Genomic DNA, 21,008 nt, shown 5'->3' on the forward strand with positions numbered 1-21,008 from the left:
TAGATGCTTGAAAATGGACTGGCTGTGTTTTATTTTTGTGTTTCTTAAAGGGACCAAAACCCCTTAAAAACCAAACAAATCCACAAACCAAGAAACACTAAGGAATACTTGCCTTTGAAGGAGTCTTTCGTGAAGAGGAGGAATCAGCCAGAGAGGGAAAAGGTCAGGGACGGAGTAGCCAGAACCACTATCAAACCTTCCTCCAGGACAAGATTCAGGACCCACTATGCTCAACGACCCTCAGCTTATCCCTATTCTTCAAAGGGGATGGTCCCAGAAACAGAAACTAACACTCCTGTGAGCAATTTAGGCTCCAGGTCTGTCTGCAAGTTAGGCATCTGCTGGCAACAGACTATTGAGAAACCATAGGTAGCTCAGTAACTTACAGTAAGTAGGAACAGTACATTAAAGCTTTTCTTCTCTGTCTCCATCTGCTAGTAGGGAAGAAAACCCCCATTGTCTGGATGACGGTAAAGTGAACTTAGCATTACCACGTTATAGCTCTAATCCACAATGCTGCATCCATGGTAAAATAGCACTTAAACTGTTCCACTGTAGAGAATGGAGGCATTCTACCTCCATAAGAGGTAAAGCTCATATAAGCTAACAGCTACGATTATGAAAGCTCTAGCTGCTATATATGTTAATATTCTACAATAAATACCTTCTTACTATGAAAAGAAAAAAAAATTACATGAGTTTGGGATGAAAGAACTGTACAGCAAACAATTCTCACCCAAAAAGAAAAAACATTTATATTATCCTCATATACCACAGTCAATCAATCTTGGCTATGTGGCATTATAAGATGTAAGTAAGTATAATAACATTAAGTACACTTTAGACATACCATGGAGGAAGGATTTTTAAATTTAAGGGAGAGGGACAGATGATTGCATCAGTTGGGCTATGGACTCATAGAAAGGAAACAAGCTGGTTAGCTTAGCAAGTGTGCCTGAATATACACAATTACTTTCCTAAGACAAGGAAAAGGTGAGCCCCTTATTCACTGTCATGAAAAACTACACTAAGCTTCAAATCATAAAGCACATTTTGATCTGTGTACATAAATGGGGCATAGTTCTATATAGTGTGATATTCTGCCACTAAGGAGTAGAGCCTTCTCCCTGTACCAGAACATAGAAAAAACTGAAGTAATCGCAAGAAATACTAACATTAGTGGTTCATAGATCTGCCATTTATGAAAACAGGAAAGTACAAAGAATATTCCATGTACAATAATTGGTATTCCTTGACACATTGGAGTTTTTTTGTTCTAATTTTCAAAATGTTGCTGCTTTTTAAAATTTTGCAGCTATTAAATTTAATGAAAAGTTAACTGTACAGTTTGAGAAGCTATATAGTTCTATTGCATTTCATTCATAAACATAACCAACTGTAGAATAAATTTACCCCAAAGCTGTAGAAACACTGGATGGCTTCTTGCTGACTACAGTATTTCACACAAACACTAATTGTATATATTGCTGGATCCACTCATTCATTCTTAAAAATATTGCTTAAGCTATTCCTATAAACTTTACTGTTGACTTGATATCTCCTCCCCCATCAGAAACTCAAGTGTATAAATTTTTCATACATTATAGTAAAATTAATTTCTAAGAAACCTCAGTTAACATTAAAAAGAGCAGTAGAGAAGGGCAAGTGTAAAGTCAAGAGAATAATCAGTTCATCCTGTTCCTTTAAAAAAAAAAATATTTTCTCTCCCCCCCCCACCCCCCCCATATAATATAGCCATGGAAGATGGGTGAGCACTGAAAGTCTGTCACCAAAGGCAGACTTTCTACTCCTTCAAAAAAGGAACCTGCTTCACACCAAGGCCACCATCCAGGGAGAAAATGGGACAGACATTCTTGCTCCTCTGTCAAAGAAATATTTTAAAGGGAAAAAGCAAAATATATTTCTAAAAACCAAATCCATTAAATGTTTATCAAACCAGATAAATGTCCTATTAGGATAGCTTAATTAAATTTCTATCACATGGAAGTTTTCACTGCCAGTAGAGGAAAAGGCACAAAGGTACAAGAGAAAGTGCTGGTTAGTTTGAGTTCATATGCAGTACTTCACAGTATTTACCTGCCTAATAAAATCTGTACATTACACAAAAGAAGTTTAGAACTCTTAAGAACAGAGTCTCTCTCCACATTACTCTATTCATATTCAATTCAGTTTCTAGTTGCCAGGGTTTTGTTTTTATTCCATTTCAATTGAACAGTTTTATTTCATTGCAAAAATTAATCCTGGTGTACACACTACAAACATACTTGTAAAGATACTCATTCTGTATCTCTAGGAATGCTTAAAACTCTCCAGGATACACTCATTCAACACCACATCTTTCCTTCAAAGAACTAGAAAAGCATACAACATAGTGAAAAGGGAAGAACAAACAACAGTTTCAGAAACTAGCAGTCTACAAAGACTTGTGGCCCAAAATAAATTCTTTGGTGATTAACTAAAAAAAACCCCCCAAAAAACAGTACAGTGGCTTCTTTCAGGTTAAACGGTCATTTACTTTTATCTCCATACTCTATTGTAGTGAATAGCTTGTTATGAACGCCTGCTAAAATAATGAACAAACCATGTGAAGACTTAGCTGAAAAGGTTTCTTTGAAAGTGCAAAGCATTCACTTAAGTCGTCAGCTTGTGCCCCTGAGAAATATTCGTTAAGTCTGTAGTTTATAAACCTTTGGCCTGGGCTTATAACTTGACAAAGCCTCTTCCATTTCAGGCCAAACAAAAGTTTATACTTATGTTCAGATCAGCAGAAGGCATCATACCAAAGTCTCACTATTGTTCAGAAGCAGCTCTCTAAACCAAATGAAAAACATAACTTTGCTTTCATCTAACTGCTTCAAAAATAATTACACGTCAGGGTTACAGCACTAAAATGTAAAAAATAAAAAAAATGCATGTCTCACCTATTGAGAGTGTTATGGCTGTTTAGTGTATAGACCTCAGTTCTGTCCTGTTATGCTGCTTTGTTTTTAAATTGGTTTTATTCATTCTTTTGGAGGACTATAAATAAGTGTTTCCACTAAGAAAAGAAAAGTTAGTACAGTACATTCTTATCATTGGGGAATGAAACTTTTTTGATATCTTCTGAAGGGCAAAGCTTAGAAGGGGGGGGAAAAAAAAACAAAACCAAAAAACAGCCTGCATGTTTGAATTCTTTTTTTTTTTTTTTTTTAATGTCCCTTGTAAAAAAAAAAATAATAAAAATAAAATAAACTTTAAGGAAAGAGCACAAGGCCCCAGGTAATCTATTGGTTCACTTCAGGTTTCTCTTCCTCAGTCTCTTTTTTCTCAGGAAGCTTGCTTTCTTCCTTTACAGACAATTCTTCTAGTTTTTCAGCAACTTTCTCGGCTGGGTCTGTTAAACAACAATGCATTTGTTAAAAGTTAGCAGTTACACATCAAATACATGGAACAAAATATTCACCTATCTTATCTATTAGAGAGAAATGGAAATGACTCATTGCAATACTCAGGCAAAGGACTATTTAAAAAGGTAAAGCTGGGCCTGCACTAACCAATGCAACAGGCTTTTTAATCGATAAGCCTGTGTGAATGAGTGACAACACAGCTGCCTCCCAAGCAGCGAGATAAAGGAAAGACTTTAGAAAAGTGTGACCTTTACAATACTAATAGTTCATAATTCATCCAGGTCACAGCCAATTATGATTCCCTGTACCAGTTCTACTGTTAGTAAGTCAGAGCATTCTTGTATTACAGGTGTCAGAAATAAAACATCATGCATGGCAACTGAAGAATAGCCTAAGGCTGTACCTCAGACTGTTCCATGATAAACAGTAAATTTTGTACACAAAACAAAGCTCCTTATGAGATAATCATGGATTGTTTATCTAGCAGACTGAAAAAGCACAGGGACTGGAAGTTACAGTCAGGTGCAGAGTGTGTCTGCAAAATGGCAGCAAATACTACATAAAGCCAGCTTCTGTGTGATCAAAGAACAGAAGGATGTCTGAACGACGGTATATAAATCTCAAACTAAATTAAACTAAACTAAGGAACAAAAAAAGAGAGTCAAGATTTCCAGAGAATTTATTTGGGGGGGGGGGGGTGTTTAGAAAAAAAAAAAAAAAAGAACAAACATGCACTAATGAACAATTTTACCCAAGTTGCCATTTTTCTTACTTGTACTTGCTCACTTTTTAAACTATATAATGCTCTTACACACAGAGACTTACAGCTCAGGATGCATTCTTATCTAGACAGGCAATTAACACTGTCAAAGACCAATTACATGATGACTCATTGTGGAACAGAAAGGTAAAAGCAAATTTGGTAACCTGAGAAGAAATACTATGACCTAGAAATCAGCTCAGAAATACTTCGGACTAAAGTAGTTACAGAAGACTTTGCAATTATAAAAAAAAAAAGAAAAAAAAAAAGGTACACTTTCTAAGAGACATTACTACAAATAGCAGATACTGTTTTCCCTAAAAATAAATTACAAGTGCATGCAACCACAGGCCTTGTAGTGCTTCAATGTAGGTTCTTTGACTAGAGAGATCTCTTACCTTTTTTTCCTTTGTTTTTGACTTCGTTTCTGCATTCTTCAAACTTTACCTTGAACTTTTGTGCATCTGTTTAAAGAAGCATAAAAGAATAAGTGATGGATATAAGAGGGACTTTGTGTTTCCTTGAAGCTGTCTCCATCACTTCCCAGTGAAGGTAGGAGACAAAAACAGTACTTGAATTCAAGAAAGCATGGTTTAGATGTGTGGATGTGTGTGTGAAATCTCCAAGGAAGTGATGGGAATTATAAAGCTAAATTAATTGGACGGATGGGCAGACTGGATGGGCCATTTGGTACTTTGCTGTCATGTTTATTTTATTGAAGTGAAACACCACCCAAGCATATAGTGCCAAACCTAGCCCTTAAATACAATGAAGGAGAAATTAATTAGGTTGAATGCTAAGTTGAAATGCTTAACACTTTTGCAGTTTCAAAATACTTGGCACAAAAGATTTATGGCTCTTAAAACAGAAGAATGAGAAACATGAAAGGGTAGGGCTTCAGTAGAACCACCAGTAGCTTAAATATTTCTCTTCAGAAGAGCATGAAACAGAAACCAGAGAAAACAAAAAGCCTCTTCCAATTACAGAAGCTACTTTACCAGCAAAGCATTAACAAAAATGGAGAAATTACTTAGCCGATAATTTTGTTTTCCTTAGTGTAGACAGATGGACTCAGGACCAATGGGTTATGCTCCCCTGCCAGTAGATGGAGACGGAGTCAGGTTTCAAAGCTAACTTCTCCTTATATATACTCTTGCAGTGACCTCAGCCCTTCAGTATTCTCTTCAAAAGCCATTGTGGACATACTATTGATAAACTTGATTAAAACTTGATCAAAAACAGATAACCGTAACTGTACTCAACCAAACGCTGATTATAGATGCCCTGATCTAGGGACTGGGCGACGACTTACCTGTAACCTCTTGAAATCAATATTCATTTCATGGATGATTCCTTTGCACTATTCTTGGGCAACCGTGGATGGGATGCTGAGACCATCTGTCTACACTAAGAAAAACAAAATTATCACGTAAGTAATGTCTCCATTTCCTAGCGTGTAGCAGATGGACTCAGGACCAATGGGATGTACAAAAGCTACTCCTGATCGGGACAGGAGGCTGCCCTCGGTCCAGTTAGCACCGCCCTTGCAAAGGCTGGGTCCTCTCGGGCCTGAATATCCAGGTGATAGAACCTGGAGAAGGTGTGTACGGAGGACCACATCACCGCTCAGCAGATGTCGATGGGAGATAGTCTAGCTTCCACCCAGGATACTGCCCAAGCCCTAGTGGAATGAGCTTTAACCTGAAAGGGTAATAGCTTTCGTGCCTCTAGATAGGCTCCTGTGACCACCTCCTTGATCCAGCGAGCTATGGTAGCCTGTGAAGCTGGTTCGCCCTGACTCCTTCCACCACGACGAACAAACAAGCGGTCCGTCTTGCGCACCGGTTCTGAAACTTCCAGATATCGCAGCAAAAGCCTACTGATGTTTAAATGGTGGAGGCGGCGGTATTCTTCCATGCCCTTGTGCCTATCTAGGGATGGCAACGAAATGGACTGATTCATCTGAAACTCCCAGACTACCCTGGGCAAGAAGGATGGAACAGCACAAAGCTGTAACGTTCCTGGAGTGATCTGGAGGAACGGTTCCTGATACGACAATGTCTGTAGTTCAGAGATGAGCTGAGCCGACTGACACCTGGAACACCGTTTTAAGGGTTAATAAGCACAAAGAAGGTCTGTACAGCAGCTGAAAGGAAGGCCCTGCCAAAAAAACTCTGACTAGATTAAGATTCCACAAGGGAACTGGCCACCATAGGGGTGGCCAGAGGTCCTTCACCCCTTTCAGAAAATGGGCCATATCCTGATGAGCCAACATGTGGGTTCCATTCACCTCTCTCCTGAAACAGGAGAGCGCCGCCACCTGGACCTTCAAGGAGTTAAGGGCCAACCCTTTATTCCAGCTATCCTGTAAAAATTCCAGAACCAGTGGGATTTTGACAGTCCGAGGGGCAACTCTGTGTTCCTCGCACCAGGCCTCAAATACTCTCCAGATCTGCACATACGCTAAGGACGTAGAGAACGTCCGCGCACAGAGCAAGGCAGTAATTGCTGCCGCCGAACATCCACTCTTCATCAGGCAAGCCCCCTCAAGGGCCAAACCATAAGACAGAATAGAGATGAGTCCTAATGAAGGACTGGTCCCTGCGGGGTGGTAGGCACAGGGGGGTTTTCCACATGTTCGCATACCACGAACGCCTGGGCCAATCTGGAGCTACTAGGACTAATCCCCTGTGGTGCTCGATTCTGCGAACTACCCTGCCCAACAGGGACCATGGAGGGAAGGCATGTGGTAAGTCCTATCCTGGCCAGGTCTGAACGAGAGAGTCTATCCCCAGGAACCACTGATCTCTTCTGCAACTGCAGGATCAGGGAACCTTTGCATTGTGAGATGCGGCCTGCAGGTTGATGGATGGCAGGCCCCAGCAATCTATCACCAGTTGAAAGGCTTTGGCATACAACACCCATTCTCCTGGATCCAGACTCTCCCTGCTTAGAAAGTATGCTCTGATGTCTCTCTCTGTGACATGGGAGGCTGTGATCATCTATAGATGTATTTCTGCTCATTCAATAAGGTGTTCTATCTCCTGTGACACTTGCTGGCTTTGGTTCCCCCCCGGCGGCTGATGTAGGCTACCGTTGTTGCATTGTCTGACATTACGCGGACCACCTGACTCTGGCGTATGTGGCTGAACTATAGACATGCCAATATGACTGCATGGGCTTCCAGGCAGTTTATGCTCCAGAGAGCCTCTTGTGCCATCAGTTCCTGACAGTGAGTTCCCCAGCCCCAGAGGCTCACGTCTGTCGTGAGGACCAGCCAGTTCGGAGTGAACAGGATTACACCCTTGCCCAGGTGAGATTCACTGGAGTCGAGAACATACTTCCACCAGTAGGTGGAAGCGAATCAAAAAGTTGAGAAAGCGGGTTCCAACGTGACAGCAGAGCATGTCGAAATGGTCACTTGTGTCCTTGGCTAAGGGTATTACCTCCAGGGTTGACACCATCAAACTGAGGACATGCAGATAGCTCCAAATTAATCGGGCGAATCATGTTCATCAACCGATGCACTTGGGACATCAACTTCCTTATCCACGTGCCCTGCTTGGTGCTGAACTGGACTCTCAGATATTCCAAGGACTGGGAGGGTTTGAGACTGCTTTTGTCCATGTATACGACAGACTTCCTGAAGCAGGGAGGTCACCCTGCTGGTCACCCGGAGACTCTCTTCCATGGGCTTCATCCAGATCATCCAGTCATCCAAGTACGGGTGCACCAGGATTCTCTCTTTTCTCAGTGCCCCCGCTATGATCACCATAATCTTGGAAAATGTTCAGGGGTAGTGGCAGGCCAAAGGGCAGCGCCTGGAACGTATAATGGCAGCCCAGTACTGCAAAGAATAGAAAACGCTGATGTTCTTCCTGGATTGTAGGCCTTGGAAAGGTCCAGGAAGGTTAAGAATTCTCCCGGTTGTACGGCCATTATCACGAAGCTCAGAGTTTCTATATGGAAATGATATACTCGTAGGTGGCGGTTGACAATGAGGTCCAGGATGGGGCGAAAGGAACCCTCCCTTCTTGTGTACGATGACACAGATGGAATAAAACCCTGTATCTTCCTGGGGTGCAGGTACTGAAATTATAGCCCTCAAACTGAGAAGCCCTACCAAAGTAGACTCTACTGTCTTCTTCTTGTGCTTGGAGTGGTAAGGAGACATCATGGACATGTCCCGAGGAGTGTAGTGAGACTCCAGCGTGTATCGTTCTCATACGACATCCAGTATCCATTTGTCCGAAGTGATCTCAACCCACTGCTGTTAAGAGCAGGAGAGCCAACTTCCTATTTCCTCGTTTCAAGGGTGGGTCAGCAAACTTCACTCGGGGGCTCGGGATGAACTTGACCCAAACCTGTCCTTTTCTTGGACTGACGAATCTGAAAGGACTGAGCCCTCCTGAAGGTGATCCTTTAGGAAATGTCTAATTTCTGTAGGGCTGAAAGCTTTGAAAGCCCCTGGATCGACCCCTCATGAGCGAGGGGCACTGTAACTGCTTTTTATCTTTTGGTAGCAGTTGGCCCTGGAGTTTCACCCCATTTACTGTCCAGCTTTTCCAATTCGCTTCCAAAGAGGAGTGATCCCTTAAAGGGCATTTTTGTGAGGGTTGCCTTAGAGGTCACGTCAACTGACCAATTTCAGGGCCATAGCTGCCTTCTGGCCACTACCACTGAGGCTACTCCTCTGGCAGAGGTACAGACTAGGTCAGAGCCCGCGTCAGATAAAAGGGATACCAGGGCACAGCAAGAAGTAATCTAAGGTCATTACTGTCACATTAGGGGCTTGTTTAAGGATGGACTCTATCCGACTATTATGCGCATCCTTCAAGGCCGCTCCTCTCTTCACTTAGTTCTAATTCGAGATGCCGGATCCAGTAAGTAGAGAGCTTCTAATTCTCATCCCCCTTTAAAACTTGCTTCTGGGGCAGCCGTCCAGGTCAATCAACTCCTGGCTGGCTTCCAGTATTGGACAGCAGCAACAGGCTTTCCATAGGGAAATAAGAATGGTTCTGTCATAGGGTCTGCCGCAGGAACTCCCAGCATCTACAGGGTGTTCCAAGGAATCTGGATCCTCCATGTCGCCCGGGTCCGGGTCCCTGCCAGGAATAGGTGAGGTGAGGCATGCCTCGAGGTCTGCTGATAGGAGTGGAAGAGGGAAGGCTTACCGGTTGAGGCTCTATCTGGACAGGGGCCAGTGAGGCAGCAGACTGCGCACGCACGAAGGCTTGAAGGCCCTGGAAAAATTATTCCATCCAAGAGAAGACAGCTGGGTCCATGCCTAGCCCAGGAAGTACTGGGGTAGGTGCCACTGAATGTCCTTCTCCCACAGATAAGCCAGATCTACTCAGATCCGGGGTACTTCCAATTAAGGCTGTGGCTAACCCATCAACTGAATGGAAGGAGCCGGGCTTAGCAAAGTCTGAGGAAGCCAACTATCCGTGGGCTTCCTCACAGTGCTGACAAGTTGGAATTCAGATCAGGCTGAGAAGCTTCAATACAACAAGCAGCACAGAGAGTAAGGCGCTTAGGTTTCTTGTTGCCGGTGCCATTCACGGCGGTAACTGTGCGTTCCAATCGGCTTGTACTTAAAAAGTTATATACGCGCAAATTTAGAGAGTGCGTACACAGGTTGTGGAGAGGTGCACGCTCGGTCTGTGTGCTCAGCTGTTCCTGTATGCACTTACGATTTTTATTTTATTTATTTTTAATTTTTATATACCGGAATTCCTGTATGCAATACAAATCAATCCGGTTTACATGTAACAAAAAGGTTGCCCTGGTCTGGGAGGTTAGACCGGGGTTTTTTACATAGAACATTGAACAATAACAATCAACCAATGAACATTAACATTAACATTATTACAAGGAACAATGAGAGTATCAATAATATTTAACAAATAATAAATAACCTTGTTCGTGTTTTGAATGGTATGTGTGTGTTCCCCTTTTTACAATGGACTTTAGTAGCGTATATCGACTGCAGTAAACGGTTATATAATATGTCCTCTATTAAATGACTGTTAAATAGGCATTGCGACTAAGCAAGTACATGTAAGAAATTACGTGTAAGAAATTAAGTGTCAAGCAATTCGTGACACCCTACAATGGTTGGATCTGAAAGTCAGGAGGAGGTGCTTATTTACACTCTGGGAATTGGAATGCTTGCCTGAAGAGCCAGGTTTTTAACCTTTTTTTGAATTCTGGTAGATTGGGTTCGAGTCGTAGGTCTGGTGGGAGCGCATTCCATTGGATGTGCGTGTAGTTACATGCTGACTTTACACGTACAGCCAGCCATCGCACTGCGTGTACCAACGTCTTATGTAGGACCGTACAACACAGGTAGAAATGCGCGCAAGATGGTGCCGATGAGGCTAACCATGTGGTGTGCCTAATGCGGGGCCTAGCCCACTGAGGGCTGCTCAACCCACTCAGAGGCCTAATTCCCTTACCCCCCATGAGAGTGGGAACGATGTTGTACGGCATGCCGAGCACGGCGACCAGAGGAAACCTACCGGAAATCCCTCCAATCATCTCTGGATCATTTTTTTTTTTAAAGTAGAATTTCTTCTAAAGGGTACAGCGATCCCGATAGGGAAAACACATCCACATCTGCCAGGAGACAGATACTGAAGGGCTGAGGTCACTACAGTGGTATATCTAAGGTGATTTCAGCTTTGAAACCTGACTATCAGAAGAGGGTAACACCCATTGGTCCTGAGTCCATCTGGCTACATGCTAGGAAAATTCTTACTTTACTCCATTACTGTAAATAGATCTAGTATGGACATGCCATAATAAAAATGAACCCTGGTTTATCACATTTACATTAATATAATGGTCATTACAGACATGCTATATCTCCTGCAGACAGCCCTTTGTATTATATAACTGGCTACTGGATGTCACTAGTAGGTGAATTAGACAGCATTAGAGATTGGTTTTATACATTTAAGTTTGGAAAGGTATTGTCGCTTGTGCAGGGCTTAAAGAAGCACAGGTAATATGAAGGTAAGGGAATTCCTACCCCTCCCCACCTTCCATAATTTCTTATATATTTGGAAACCAATATAATTAAAAAAAAAAAAGTAATCTACAACTTAACTTTTATTTCTAAGACTCGGAAGAGAGAAAGTTAGTTGCTGTTAAATCTTTATAAACACTGATTTTAATCAGATTATCCTTAGTATAAGATTAAAGCATATATGCCACCAACTTACTGCAAAGGAAAGCAAGGGAGGAGTATGATAGTAACAAGATAAACAATTAAAAAGGAGGGCCATAAAAATTACACAGTACAGGCCATTCAAGTCATAAAGGTGAAATTACTTCTTACTTAATAAAGGAAAATTTGTTCTTACCTGCTAATATTCATTCCTGTAATACCACAGATCAGGCCAGATAAGTGGGTTCTGCATCCCTACCAGCAGACGGAGGCAGAGAACAAAACTTTGAGGCACTGCTACATATCCAAGTGTCACCTGCAGTCCCTCACTAAGGTGAACAGATAACTCAGGGTTGGAACCCCCTGAGAGCTTGAGCTCTCCTGCTTCCAGAACAAAAAATGCTGATAACTGCTTAACTGAAACCTCTCAGCTTATTTACAATCTGCAAATTTCTGATATACGGTTTCCAAAACTACCATGAAATTAGCAGATTAAAAACCAGTTTTCCTTTCCTGTTCATACCCAGATCAGTCCAGAACAGTGGGATGTACCCAAGCACCCCTACCCTGGGCAGGAGCCCAAAAGACCTGCATGAAGAACACACTCAAAGGTCGCTTCTTCCTGTGCCCGAACATCCAAAACAGTAATACTTGGTGAATGTATGAAGTGAGGACCACACCGCTGCTCCACATATCTCCTGAGGAGAAACCAACTGACACTCCGCCCAGGAGGCTGCCTGTGCCCTAGTAGAATATGCTAAAAAAAAAAACACTACTGGAATTTCACAACCCTTACAAATATAAGCAAAGCAAATAGTCTCCTTCAGCCAATGAGAGATCATGGCCTTAGAAGGTTCTAGCTCCTTTTTTTGCATTACCGAACACCACAAAAAGGTGATCTGACTGCGAAAAACTGTTAGTGACCTTAAAAATACTGCAACAGCGTGACGCACATACAAAACAAATGAAGCTCCTATTCCTGTGGCGACTCCCTAGACCAGCGATTCTCAACCGGTGTGTTGCGACACACTGCTCCCGGTCTCTCCCGCCGGGCTATCAGCACGGTCAAGCCCAGTGGGAATGGCAGCGGGGCTAGAAGAAGCTGTGGCACCTGCCGCTGGCCTTTTCTTCTTCCCGAGCCTGCCCCCCCGTGATCCAGAACAGGAAGTGATATACAGTGCGGTGCGTGGGAAGGAGAAAGAGCTGTGCCGCGTGGACAAGTAGCAGCAGTGGCAGCATGCAATCGAAGCAGCTGGTAATCGGGAAAGGAGACAGCAGCATGAGCCTCCCGTGGCCGATGGGATTCTTCTTTCTTGGCCTGCGGGGGCTGGAGGAGGAGGCTGCTGCAGCTACCATTTGTGCTTGGGGGAGGGGGGGGGGGGCGGGGAAGAGGAAGTGAGTGAGAGAAAGAGAGAGAAGCAGCCAGCCAGCCTGTGTGTAAGTGAGAGAATGTGTGTGTGATTGAGAGCCTGTGTGTAAGAGAGGGAATGTATTTGATTGAGAGCATATGTGTGATTGAGAGAAACTGGTCAGAGAGCTGTTGTGTGTGTATATATGTGAGAAACAATGAAAGTGACTGCTCAGGGAGATGACTGATGTGTATGTGTGAGAAAGAGAAAAAGCATGGAAGTGAGAAATCTGGGTATGTGAGAAAGCATGGGCGTAAGAAGCCTGGTGTTGTGGGGGTGGGGGTGTGTGAAAGAAAGCATGGGAGTGAGAAGCCTGATTATGTGAGTGAGAGCATGGGAGTGGGAAGCCTGTGTGTGTACATGCATGAGAGAGAGAGAGACTGGTTGGTAAGGTGACTGTGTGTGTGTGAAAGAAAGAGACTGGTGAATGTGGGAGAAAGAATGTGATTCAGGGAATGAGAAGCCTGTGCACGTGGAGAGCGAGCATGGGAGTGAGAAACCTGGGTGTGTGTGAGACACAGCATGGGAGTGAGAAGCCTGTATATCTGAAAGAGAACATGGGAATGGGAAGCCTGTGTGTATGCATGAGAGAGATCAGGTGACTGGTGTGTGTTTGTGTGTATGTGAGAGAGAAAGAAAGTGATTATGGGAATGAGAAGCCTGTGCATGTGGAGAGAACAAGCATGGGAGTGAGAGACTGGTGAGTGTGTGTGTGAGACAGAAAGTGATTATGAGAGTGAGAAGCCCGTATAAGTAAGTAGAACACGGGAGTGGGAAGCCTGTATGTGTGTATGGCATGAGAGAAACTGTTCAGGAAGGTGACTGGTGTGTGTGAGACAAAAACTGGTCATGGGGGCATGACTGGTCTGGTGTGTGTGTGTGTGTGTGTGTGAGAGAGAGAGACATGGGCCCCAAGGAAGAGGACCATGTGTATAAAGCTTAGCCACTACTGCTGCTTCTGGTGTGTGCTACGGCCTGAATGGAAGAGGAGTAGGATAGCTGCTGGAGGGGGTAAGTAAAGGTGGCTTTTTAAAGTTTCTTTTTCTTGATTGCCATTTTAATTAATATTATGTGATGTGTCTGCTTTTTTTAAATATTTTATTGGTGTTTGGAGAATTAAGTTTTTATGAGTTTTTAATTGTTGGATGTTATTCTGTTCATAGCTGTTTTGAAACATTTAATCTGCTTATTAGTATAGTTTTACAATTATTTCTGTGTGGGGATCTATAGCTGCTTGCTAGTTCTGTTTTCCTAATAAGAGGTGTATTGGTTTTTAGGGCCTGATTTCATATTTGTAGTGTTGCCTTTTCATAGATAGGGTTGTTACTGGTTGAGTGCATTCCAAAATACAAGTGTAACTGTGTGCGGATTAGTTTGTGCGCATTACTACAGATCCTGGGAGTATGTTAGGTCGGTTCTGTGCCTGTTACAGAGATGAGATATTCTACTAGCATGTAAGTGCCTGGCTTTACATACAAGCCTTCAAGAAAGAAAAATGATGCAGGAAACCAAGCAAAGATATGCAGCATAAAGCACCGAATACCTAATTTAACGATCCTTACTGAATTATTTCAACCTTTTTAACTGTAGGCAACCTTCAGGACACATTGCTATGCAACACTCATTCCCCAAATAAACACCTTATTGTTACCGAATACTAATGCACCACCTATGTAATGTACGACCCATATTTTTATATTGGTGCCCTATTGTAAACAGTTATGATGGTGAATAACTTAATGACGGTATATAAAAACTCTTAAATAAATAAAGTGTTTGTATGAGTTATTTGTTGGGTTTTCTCAAGAGGACATGTATTGGTGGTAAACTGCTGTCTTTTCATAAGTAGGGCTATTGAGCCTGGAAGTAGGAGTTTGAGTTGCTGTTACTGAAATGACACCAGAACATCTTTTTTGTTGGATGAGTTGTATGGGGAATGTCATAATTCTGCTTTACATCCATTATTGTGGGTCGGGGGGTTCCCGTGGATGCAAACTGTACTTTTACATCTAGCCCCGTGACGATCATGGGTCAGTGTCATGCATGTGAGAACCAACTGTCAGGTATGTCCCGACAGTAAAAAGGTTGAGAACCACTGCCCTAGACCACTCTGGAAAGGCCAGAAGTTCTACCGTCTGATTCGTATGAAAAGAGGAAATCACCTTTGGTAAAAAGGAGGGGACAGTTTGCAACGTCACTTTATTAGAAATATGTAAAAAAAAAAAAAAAAAAAAAGGGTCCCTGCAAGACAGAACCTGAAACTCAGATATCCATCTGGCCAAACATATGGCTACCAGAAAAACTGCCTTCAATGTCAGGTCCTTCAATGATGCTCCCCTTAAAGGCTCAAAAGAAACCTCACGGAGCACTAAGTTGAGGTTCTAATCCGAACATAACTTCTGTACTGGCAGATGCAAATGCACGACTCCCTTCAGGAATTGAACAACATCAGGATGAGAGGCCAAAGACATCTCTTGCAACATGCCCCTAAGGAAACCCAAGGTTGAAACCTGAACGTTGAGTGAGCTATATTTATTTATTTATTTATTTAGGGTTTTTATATACCGACATTCTCGATATACATATCAAATCAAGTCGGTTTCCATATAACAAAACTGTCGCCGGTAAGGCGTTACATTAAACAATAGACAAAGTATTGAACAGAGAACGTGCAGCGTAACATTAAACAATCAACAAATTATTGAACAAAAGAACGTAGATCAATAAATATTAAATATTAAACGTAAAAAAGATATATAAAATAAAATAACTATGGGAAGAGCATGAGCTGGAAAGCTGATGCTTCAAGAGATGGTTTTTCATAGCAGGTGGGTCCCTTAGGCTAGTCCCTTAGACAACCCCTGCTGCAAGAAGGCCAAGATGAGAAGAACGTCCACCGATAGGGGGTGCAGCCGCTGAAGAAAACACGAAGACTCAAACACCTTCCAGACCCTGACATTATGCCTGAGAAGTAGGCGGCCTTCTAGCCGGGAGCAAAGTGGAAATTACTAGCTCTGAATATCTTTTCAGATACAATTGCTGCCTCTCAAAAGACAAGCTGCAATGCAAAAGTGACCCTCTTAACCCAAAAATACGGGTCCTTGTAGAAGTAACCCTAGCAGGTAAGCCAACCCGAAGGGTCTATCATGAGATATACCAAATCTACGAACCATGGATGACACAGCCACTCCAGTGCCACCAGCACCACCTTCCCTGGATGTGTCCAACCCGCCGAACCTAATAGCACCCTCAACATGTAAATGCATGTTGATGGCCCTATTAGGTATTTGTGCGTGATTCAGAAAGTAAAATGTGCAGCCAAGCCGCACATTTTACTTTCAGAAATTAGCGCCTACCCAAAGGTAGGCGCTAATTTCTTCCGGCACCGGGAAAGTGCACAGAAAAGCAGTAAAAACTGCTTTTCTGTGCACCCTCAGACTTAATATCATGGCGATATGAAGTCGGAGGTCCCGAAGAGTAAAAAAAGTTTAAAAAAAAAAAAAATTGAAGTTGGCCGGCGGCTGCCGGGTCGAAAACCGGACACAATTTTGTCGGCGTCCGGTTTCCGAGCCTATGGCTGTCAGCGGACTCGAGAACCGATGCCAGCAAAATTGAGCGTCTGCTGTCAAACCCGCTGACAGCCGCCGCTCCTGTCAAAAGGAGGCACTAGGAACGCGCTAGTGTCCCTAGCGCCTCGTTTTGCCCGTTTCTACCGCCGGGCTTCATTTGAATACTGTATCGCGTGCACAGGCCAGTGGCCTGTGCACGCCGGGAGAGCGGGCATTTGCCCGCTCTCCCGCGGACTTTACTGAATCAGCCCGATTGTTTGCTTTTTTGACTGCTGATGGGTATAGTGTACTCCTGTTAGGAGTACACTATACCATTGGTCCTGAGTCCATCTGCTACATGCTAGGAAAATATCTTTTCTATTGTTGTTTTCTATTACTCCTTAAGACGCTTACTACTTTTGTTTGCGATTTGAAGTAGAGCTGGCAGGAATTAAACTTTTAAAGATGATTCAATCTAGTTTTGTTTAAAAACATATATAAGAAGTTGGCATATTATTGTTTTCATTGTTGGTTTAGTTCTGTTAATTAACAATAAAGCTATGTCGACATGATTGACATGCTGATGAGGATGTGACGTCACGTTTAGTTTCGCGCCTTTTTTTTTTTTTTTTTTTTTTAAAGAAAACAAACAGATCCAAAGTAGTCACTAATTTCTAGCACCGCGAGGAGCGATTCTTTTGCGTTTGAGAGGTTGTGAGATAGAAGGTAAAATTTAAGTACATAAGGTTACCTTGCGAACGATAATGTCTAGTTATACAGGAATCTGTCAATACTGATAAGAGGAATGTCTATAGGTCACGATACGTAAAGGAGTATAGCGAACCATTGTTGATGATTTTGAAGTATAACGAAATATGAGGCAATTTCTCTTCCTCTTCTCTAGTTTTTATTAAAAAGGAATTTTTAATCCTTAATATTTAGAACAGAGGAGTTTTTGGCGCTAGTGAAATATGGAGTTGGTAGATAAATGATATGCATACGGAAGAAACTTGTAGATATTCGCATTAATAATAATGATTAGTTATATAATGGTAATTTTTGTTATATAGTACCTTTATAGTAAGTAACTACATTTTCCTGATATATGGTTTTTATAATTGTCCCGCATGTATAGACACATCATTTTTATTTTACCATTTAAACACACACTTTTGAGAGGAAACTGAATAATTATAGAATCTACACTGATACTGTCAGTTTGTGAAGCGGAGAGAGTTGTCTGCATGATTAAGGTAAATAATCAGAGCTTGTCTTTTTTTAGATAAGAATTTTGAACTTAGAAATTGGATATCTGTATTACTTACAGTGGCCATAAAGATCTAAACCTTTCATGACATATATATATATAAAAAAAACTTAAAATTTGTTCAATTTGTTGCAACTAAATATCTTCAGTTTTGTTAAACTGGGGTTACCTATACACATGATGTGGCTCATTGTCAGTTACAATCTTTCTAATTATGTACAATTCCATTGTATATTGATACTTTGTTACCATGTAAGAGTATGTTTATGTAGTTTTTCCTGTTAGATGTAAAACTTATAATAGAGGATGTTTCAATAACATATATAAACTTAGGATCTGTTTACTCTGTTGCAACAAAATGTTTTTAGGGTTATTTAAACATTTGATATGATTCATTGTTAGTAAAAAAATTTTTTTTAACTATGCATAATTTTATTTTAGACTGAAATTTGGCTTGATAATTGTTGCCACATAAGAGTATATTTTTAGCCCCTGATTGGTGAAACTCAGCCGGAGTCGGGCTCTTTACTAGAATATATTAATAAAATCTTTCCACGGCATAAGGTTGTCCCTTTGTTTTTTTTGCCTTATCCACTATGATGCCTAGATCTTTTTCCTGGGTGGTAGCTCCTAAGATGGAACATAACATCGTGTAACTACAGCAAGGGTTATTTCTCCCTATATGCAACACCTTGCACTTATCCACATTAAATTTCATCTGCCATTTGGATGCCCAAGCTTCCAGTCTCACAAGGTCCTCCTGTAATGTATCACAATCCGCTTGTGATTTCACAACTCTTAATTTTGTATCATCTGCAAATTTGATAACCTCACTCGACGTATTCCTTTCCAGATCATTTATAAATATATTGAAAAACACTGGTCCAAGTACAGATTCTTGAGGCACTCCACCGTTTACCCTTTTGAGAAAATTGACCATTTAATCCTACTCTCTGTTTCCTGTCTTTTAACCAGTTTGAAATCCACGAAAGGACATTGCCTCCTAAACCCATGACTTTTTAATTTCTCTTACAAGCCTCTCATGAGGGACTTTGTCAAACGCCTTCTGAAAATCCAAATACACTACATTTACTGGTTCACCTTTGTTAACCCCTTCAAAAAAAATGAAGCAGATTTGTTAGGCAAGACTTCCCTTGGGTAAATCCACGTTGACTGTGTTCCATTAAACAATGTCTTTCTATATGCTCTGATTTTGATCTTTAGAATAGTTTCCACTATTTTTCCCGGCACTGAAGTCAGGCTCACTGGTCTATTGTTTCCCGGATCACCCCTGGAGACCTTTTTAAATATTGGGGTTACATTGGCCACCCTCCAGTCTTCAGGTACAATGGATGAGTTTAATGATAGGTTACAAATTTTAACTAATAGATCAGAAATTTCATTTTTTAGTTCCTTCAGTACCCTAGGATGCATACCATGTGGTCCAGGTGATTTGCGACTCTTTAGTTTGTCAATCTGGCCTACTATCTTCCAGGTTCACAGTGATTTTGTTCAGTTCGTCTGACTCATCACCCTTGAAAACCATCTCCAGAACTGGTATCTCCCCAACATCCTCATTAGTAAACATGGAAGCAAAGAATAAATTTAGTCTTTCTGCAATGACCTTATCTTCCCTAAGAGCCCCTTTAACCCCTCAGTCATCTAATGGTCCGACTCCCTCACAGGTTTCTTGCTTCAGATATATTTATTATGAGTTTTTGCCTCTACAGCTCCTCAGGGAGCCTCAGTCCAACTTCTGATCTTCCTTAAGTTTTTTTTTTTTCCAGATTGCAGGTTTGCATCTCTACCATCTGCTGGAGAAAGAAATACTGTTGCAGGGATGCAAAACCCACTCTGGACTTATCTGGGTATGAACAGGAATTTCCTTTCTTCTAAGGAAGGCAGGCCAGTCCTCACTGGTAGCTTATGCACTCCTACTAGCAGATGGAAACAGAGAAACTGATTCGCTAATGTCACCAAAATATAGTTCTGCCCCGATATCAGCCTGCCAGTATCTCTAGAAAAGGCAAACTGTGGACAATGATTATTTCTTAGCTTGGAAATATTGAGCTCAGCAAAACAAGTAACTAAGTGATCTTAGAGGCTGGTTCTTCACTTACCAGTTCTTCAAATGAAGCAGCATTGTCTCTGAAGAAAGGATGAACTGAAACCAAAACACAAGTAGGCAACCCAGGTAGGATTGGCCTACCTTCCTTATAGAAAAGGAAATCATTGGGTAAGAAGTAATTTCACCTTCCTCTTCACTCAGGCGGGCCAGTCCACACTGGTGGGACATACCAAAGTTACTCCCAAAATGGGTGGGAGGCTGCCTGCACTCCGTCAACACTGCCCTCACGAAGGCAGTGCCCTCTTGATCCTTAACATCTGGCATTTCAGGAAAAGAGATGGTCATTGAGTGTAAGCTTGTTCGAACAGCCAGGTTTTGAGGTTCTGCTTGAATTTCTTATGGCAGGGTTCTAGACGCAGGTCTGTGGGCATTTTGTTCCAGAGGTTTGTTCCCGCAATCGTGAAGGAGCGGTCTCTTGTAGTAATGTGACTGATGTGTTTAAGGGAAGAAGAAACGAGTTTGGCTTGGTGCATTTTTCTTATTGGTCTCTTTGATGTGCGGAAGATAAAATGATCGGAGAACCACTGCATATCTTGGTTATAAATAGACTTATGAAAGAGGGAGAGAACTTTGAATAAAATCCTAGATGCTACAGGCAGCCAGTGAAGGAACATGAGCACTGGTGTGATGTGTTCATGGCGGTGAGTATTAGTAAGTAAGCGTGCTGCAGCATTTTGTAGCATCTGTAATGGTTGTATGGTGTTTTTAGGGAGACCTAGTAGTATGGCATTGCAGTAATCCAATTTTGACAATATTGTAGCTTGTAGCACTGTCCGGAAGTCATGTGGATGTAGAAGCGGTTTGATTCTTTTTAGCGTATGTAGCTTGAAGAATCCGTTTTTGATTGTAGCCGTGATGAATTTCTTTAGGACCTCAACATAGTATTGAGATTTTTGGCAACCCTTACTTTCTGGCTGCTGTGTGATATCCCCTTGCGACTGCTTACCCTGTAAACTGTTTTGCTGGTAGCGATCTGTTCAAGGTGTATTTTCGAGCTGCAAGCTCTTTTCTACAGATAACTGCAGGGGCGGTTCAGTTTAGGCTTGGACCTTCTTTTTTGTCAAAGGTGGTATTGGAATTCTGTTTAAATCAGACTAGTTCCCTGTCCACTCTGGGCAGGGATAGAGATTAGTGCAATTATCGGTTGTCACAGGCCTTAGATGGGAAGTGGCATCTGGTGTGGTACTCGAAGGTTACTTCTTGAGTAAAACTGATCAGTTGTTTATTCTCCAAAGGGAGACTAGGGGAACCAGTGACACAGCTGTTATGTTAGAGATTCGGTTGTTGTCTTCTGTTGAGATTTGCCAGGCAGCAATGT

The 21,008-nt window shown here is 41.9% G+C and overlaps 1 protein-coding gene and 1 non-coding gene across 2 annotated transcripts in view; both read right to left on the reverse strand.

Annotated features, from left to right (window-relative positions):
* Positions 1–2,201: 2,201 nt before the first annotated feature.
* Positions 2,202–21,008, reverse strand: part of RANBP1 (RAN binding protein 1) — a 51,792-nt gene continuing 32,985 nt past the window's right edge. Inside the window, exons 6-7 of the mRNA XM_029620053.1 lie at positions 4,566–4,631; positions 2,202–3,394 (exon numbers count right to left, since the gene is read on the reverse strand). Coding sequence (XP_029475913.1) covers positions 3,285–3,394; positions 4,566–4,631 — 176 coding nt within the window. The 3' untranslated portion in view covers positions 2,202–3,284. The remainder of the gene's footprint in view (positions 3,395–4,565; positions 4,632–21,008) is intronic.
* LOC115073587 lies at positions 3,813–3,946 on the reverse strand. Its single transcript, XR_003852072.1, has one exon. It is a non-coding gene; the product is annotated as a small nucleolar RNA SNORA77 (small nucleolar RNA).

Source organism: Rhinatrema bivittatum, chromosome 11 (assembly GCF_901001135.1).
Source record: "Rhinatrema bivittatum chromosome 11, aRhiBiv1.1, whole genome shotgun sequence".
NCBI classification, from domain to species: domain Eukaryota; kingdom Metazoa; phylum Chordata; class Amphibia; order Gymnophiona; family Rhinatrematidae; genus Rhinatrema; species Rhinatrema bivittatum.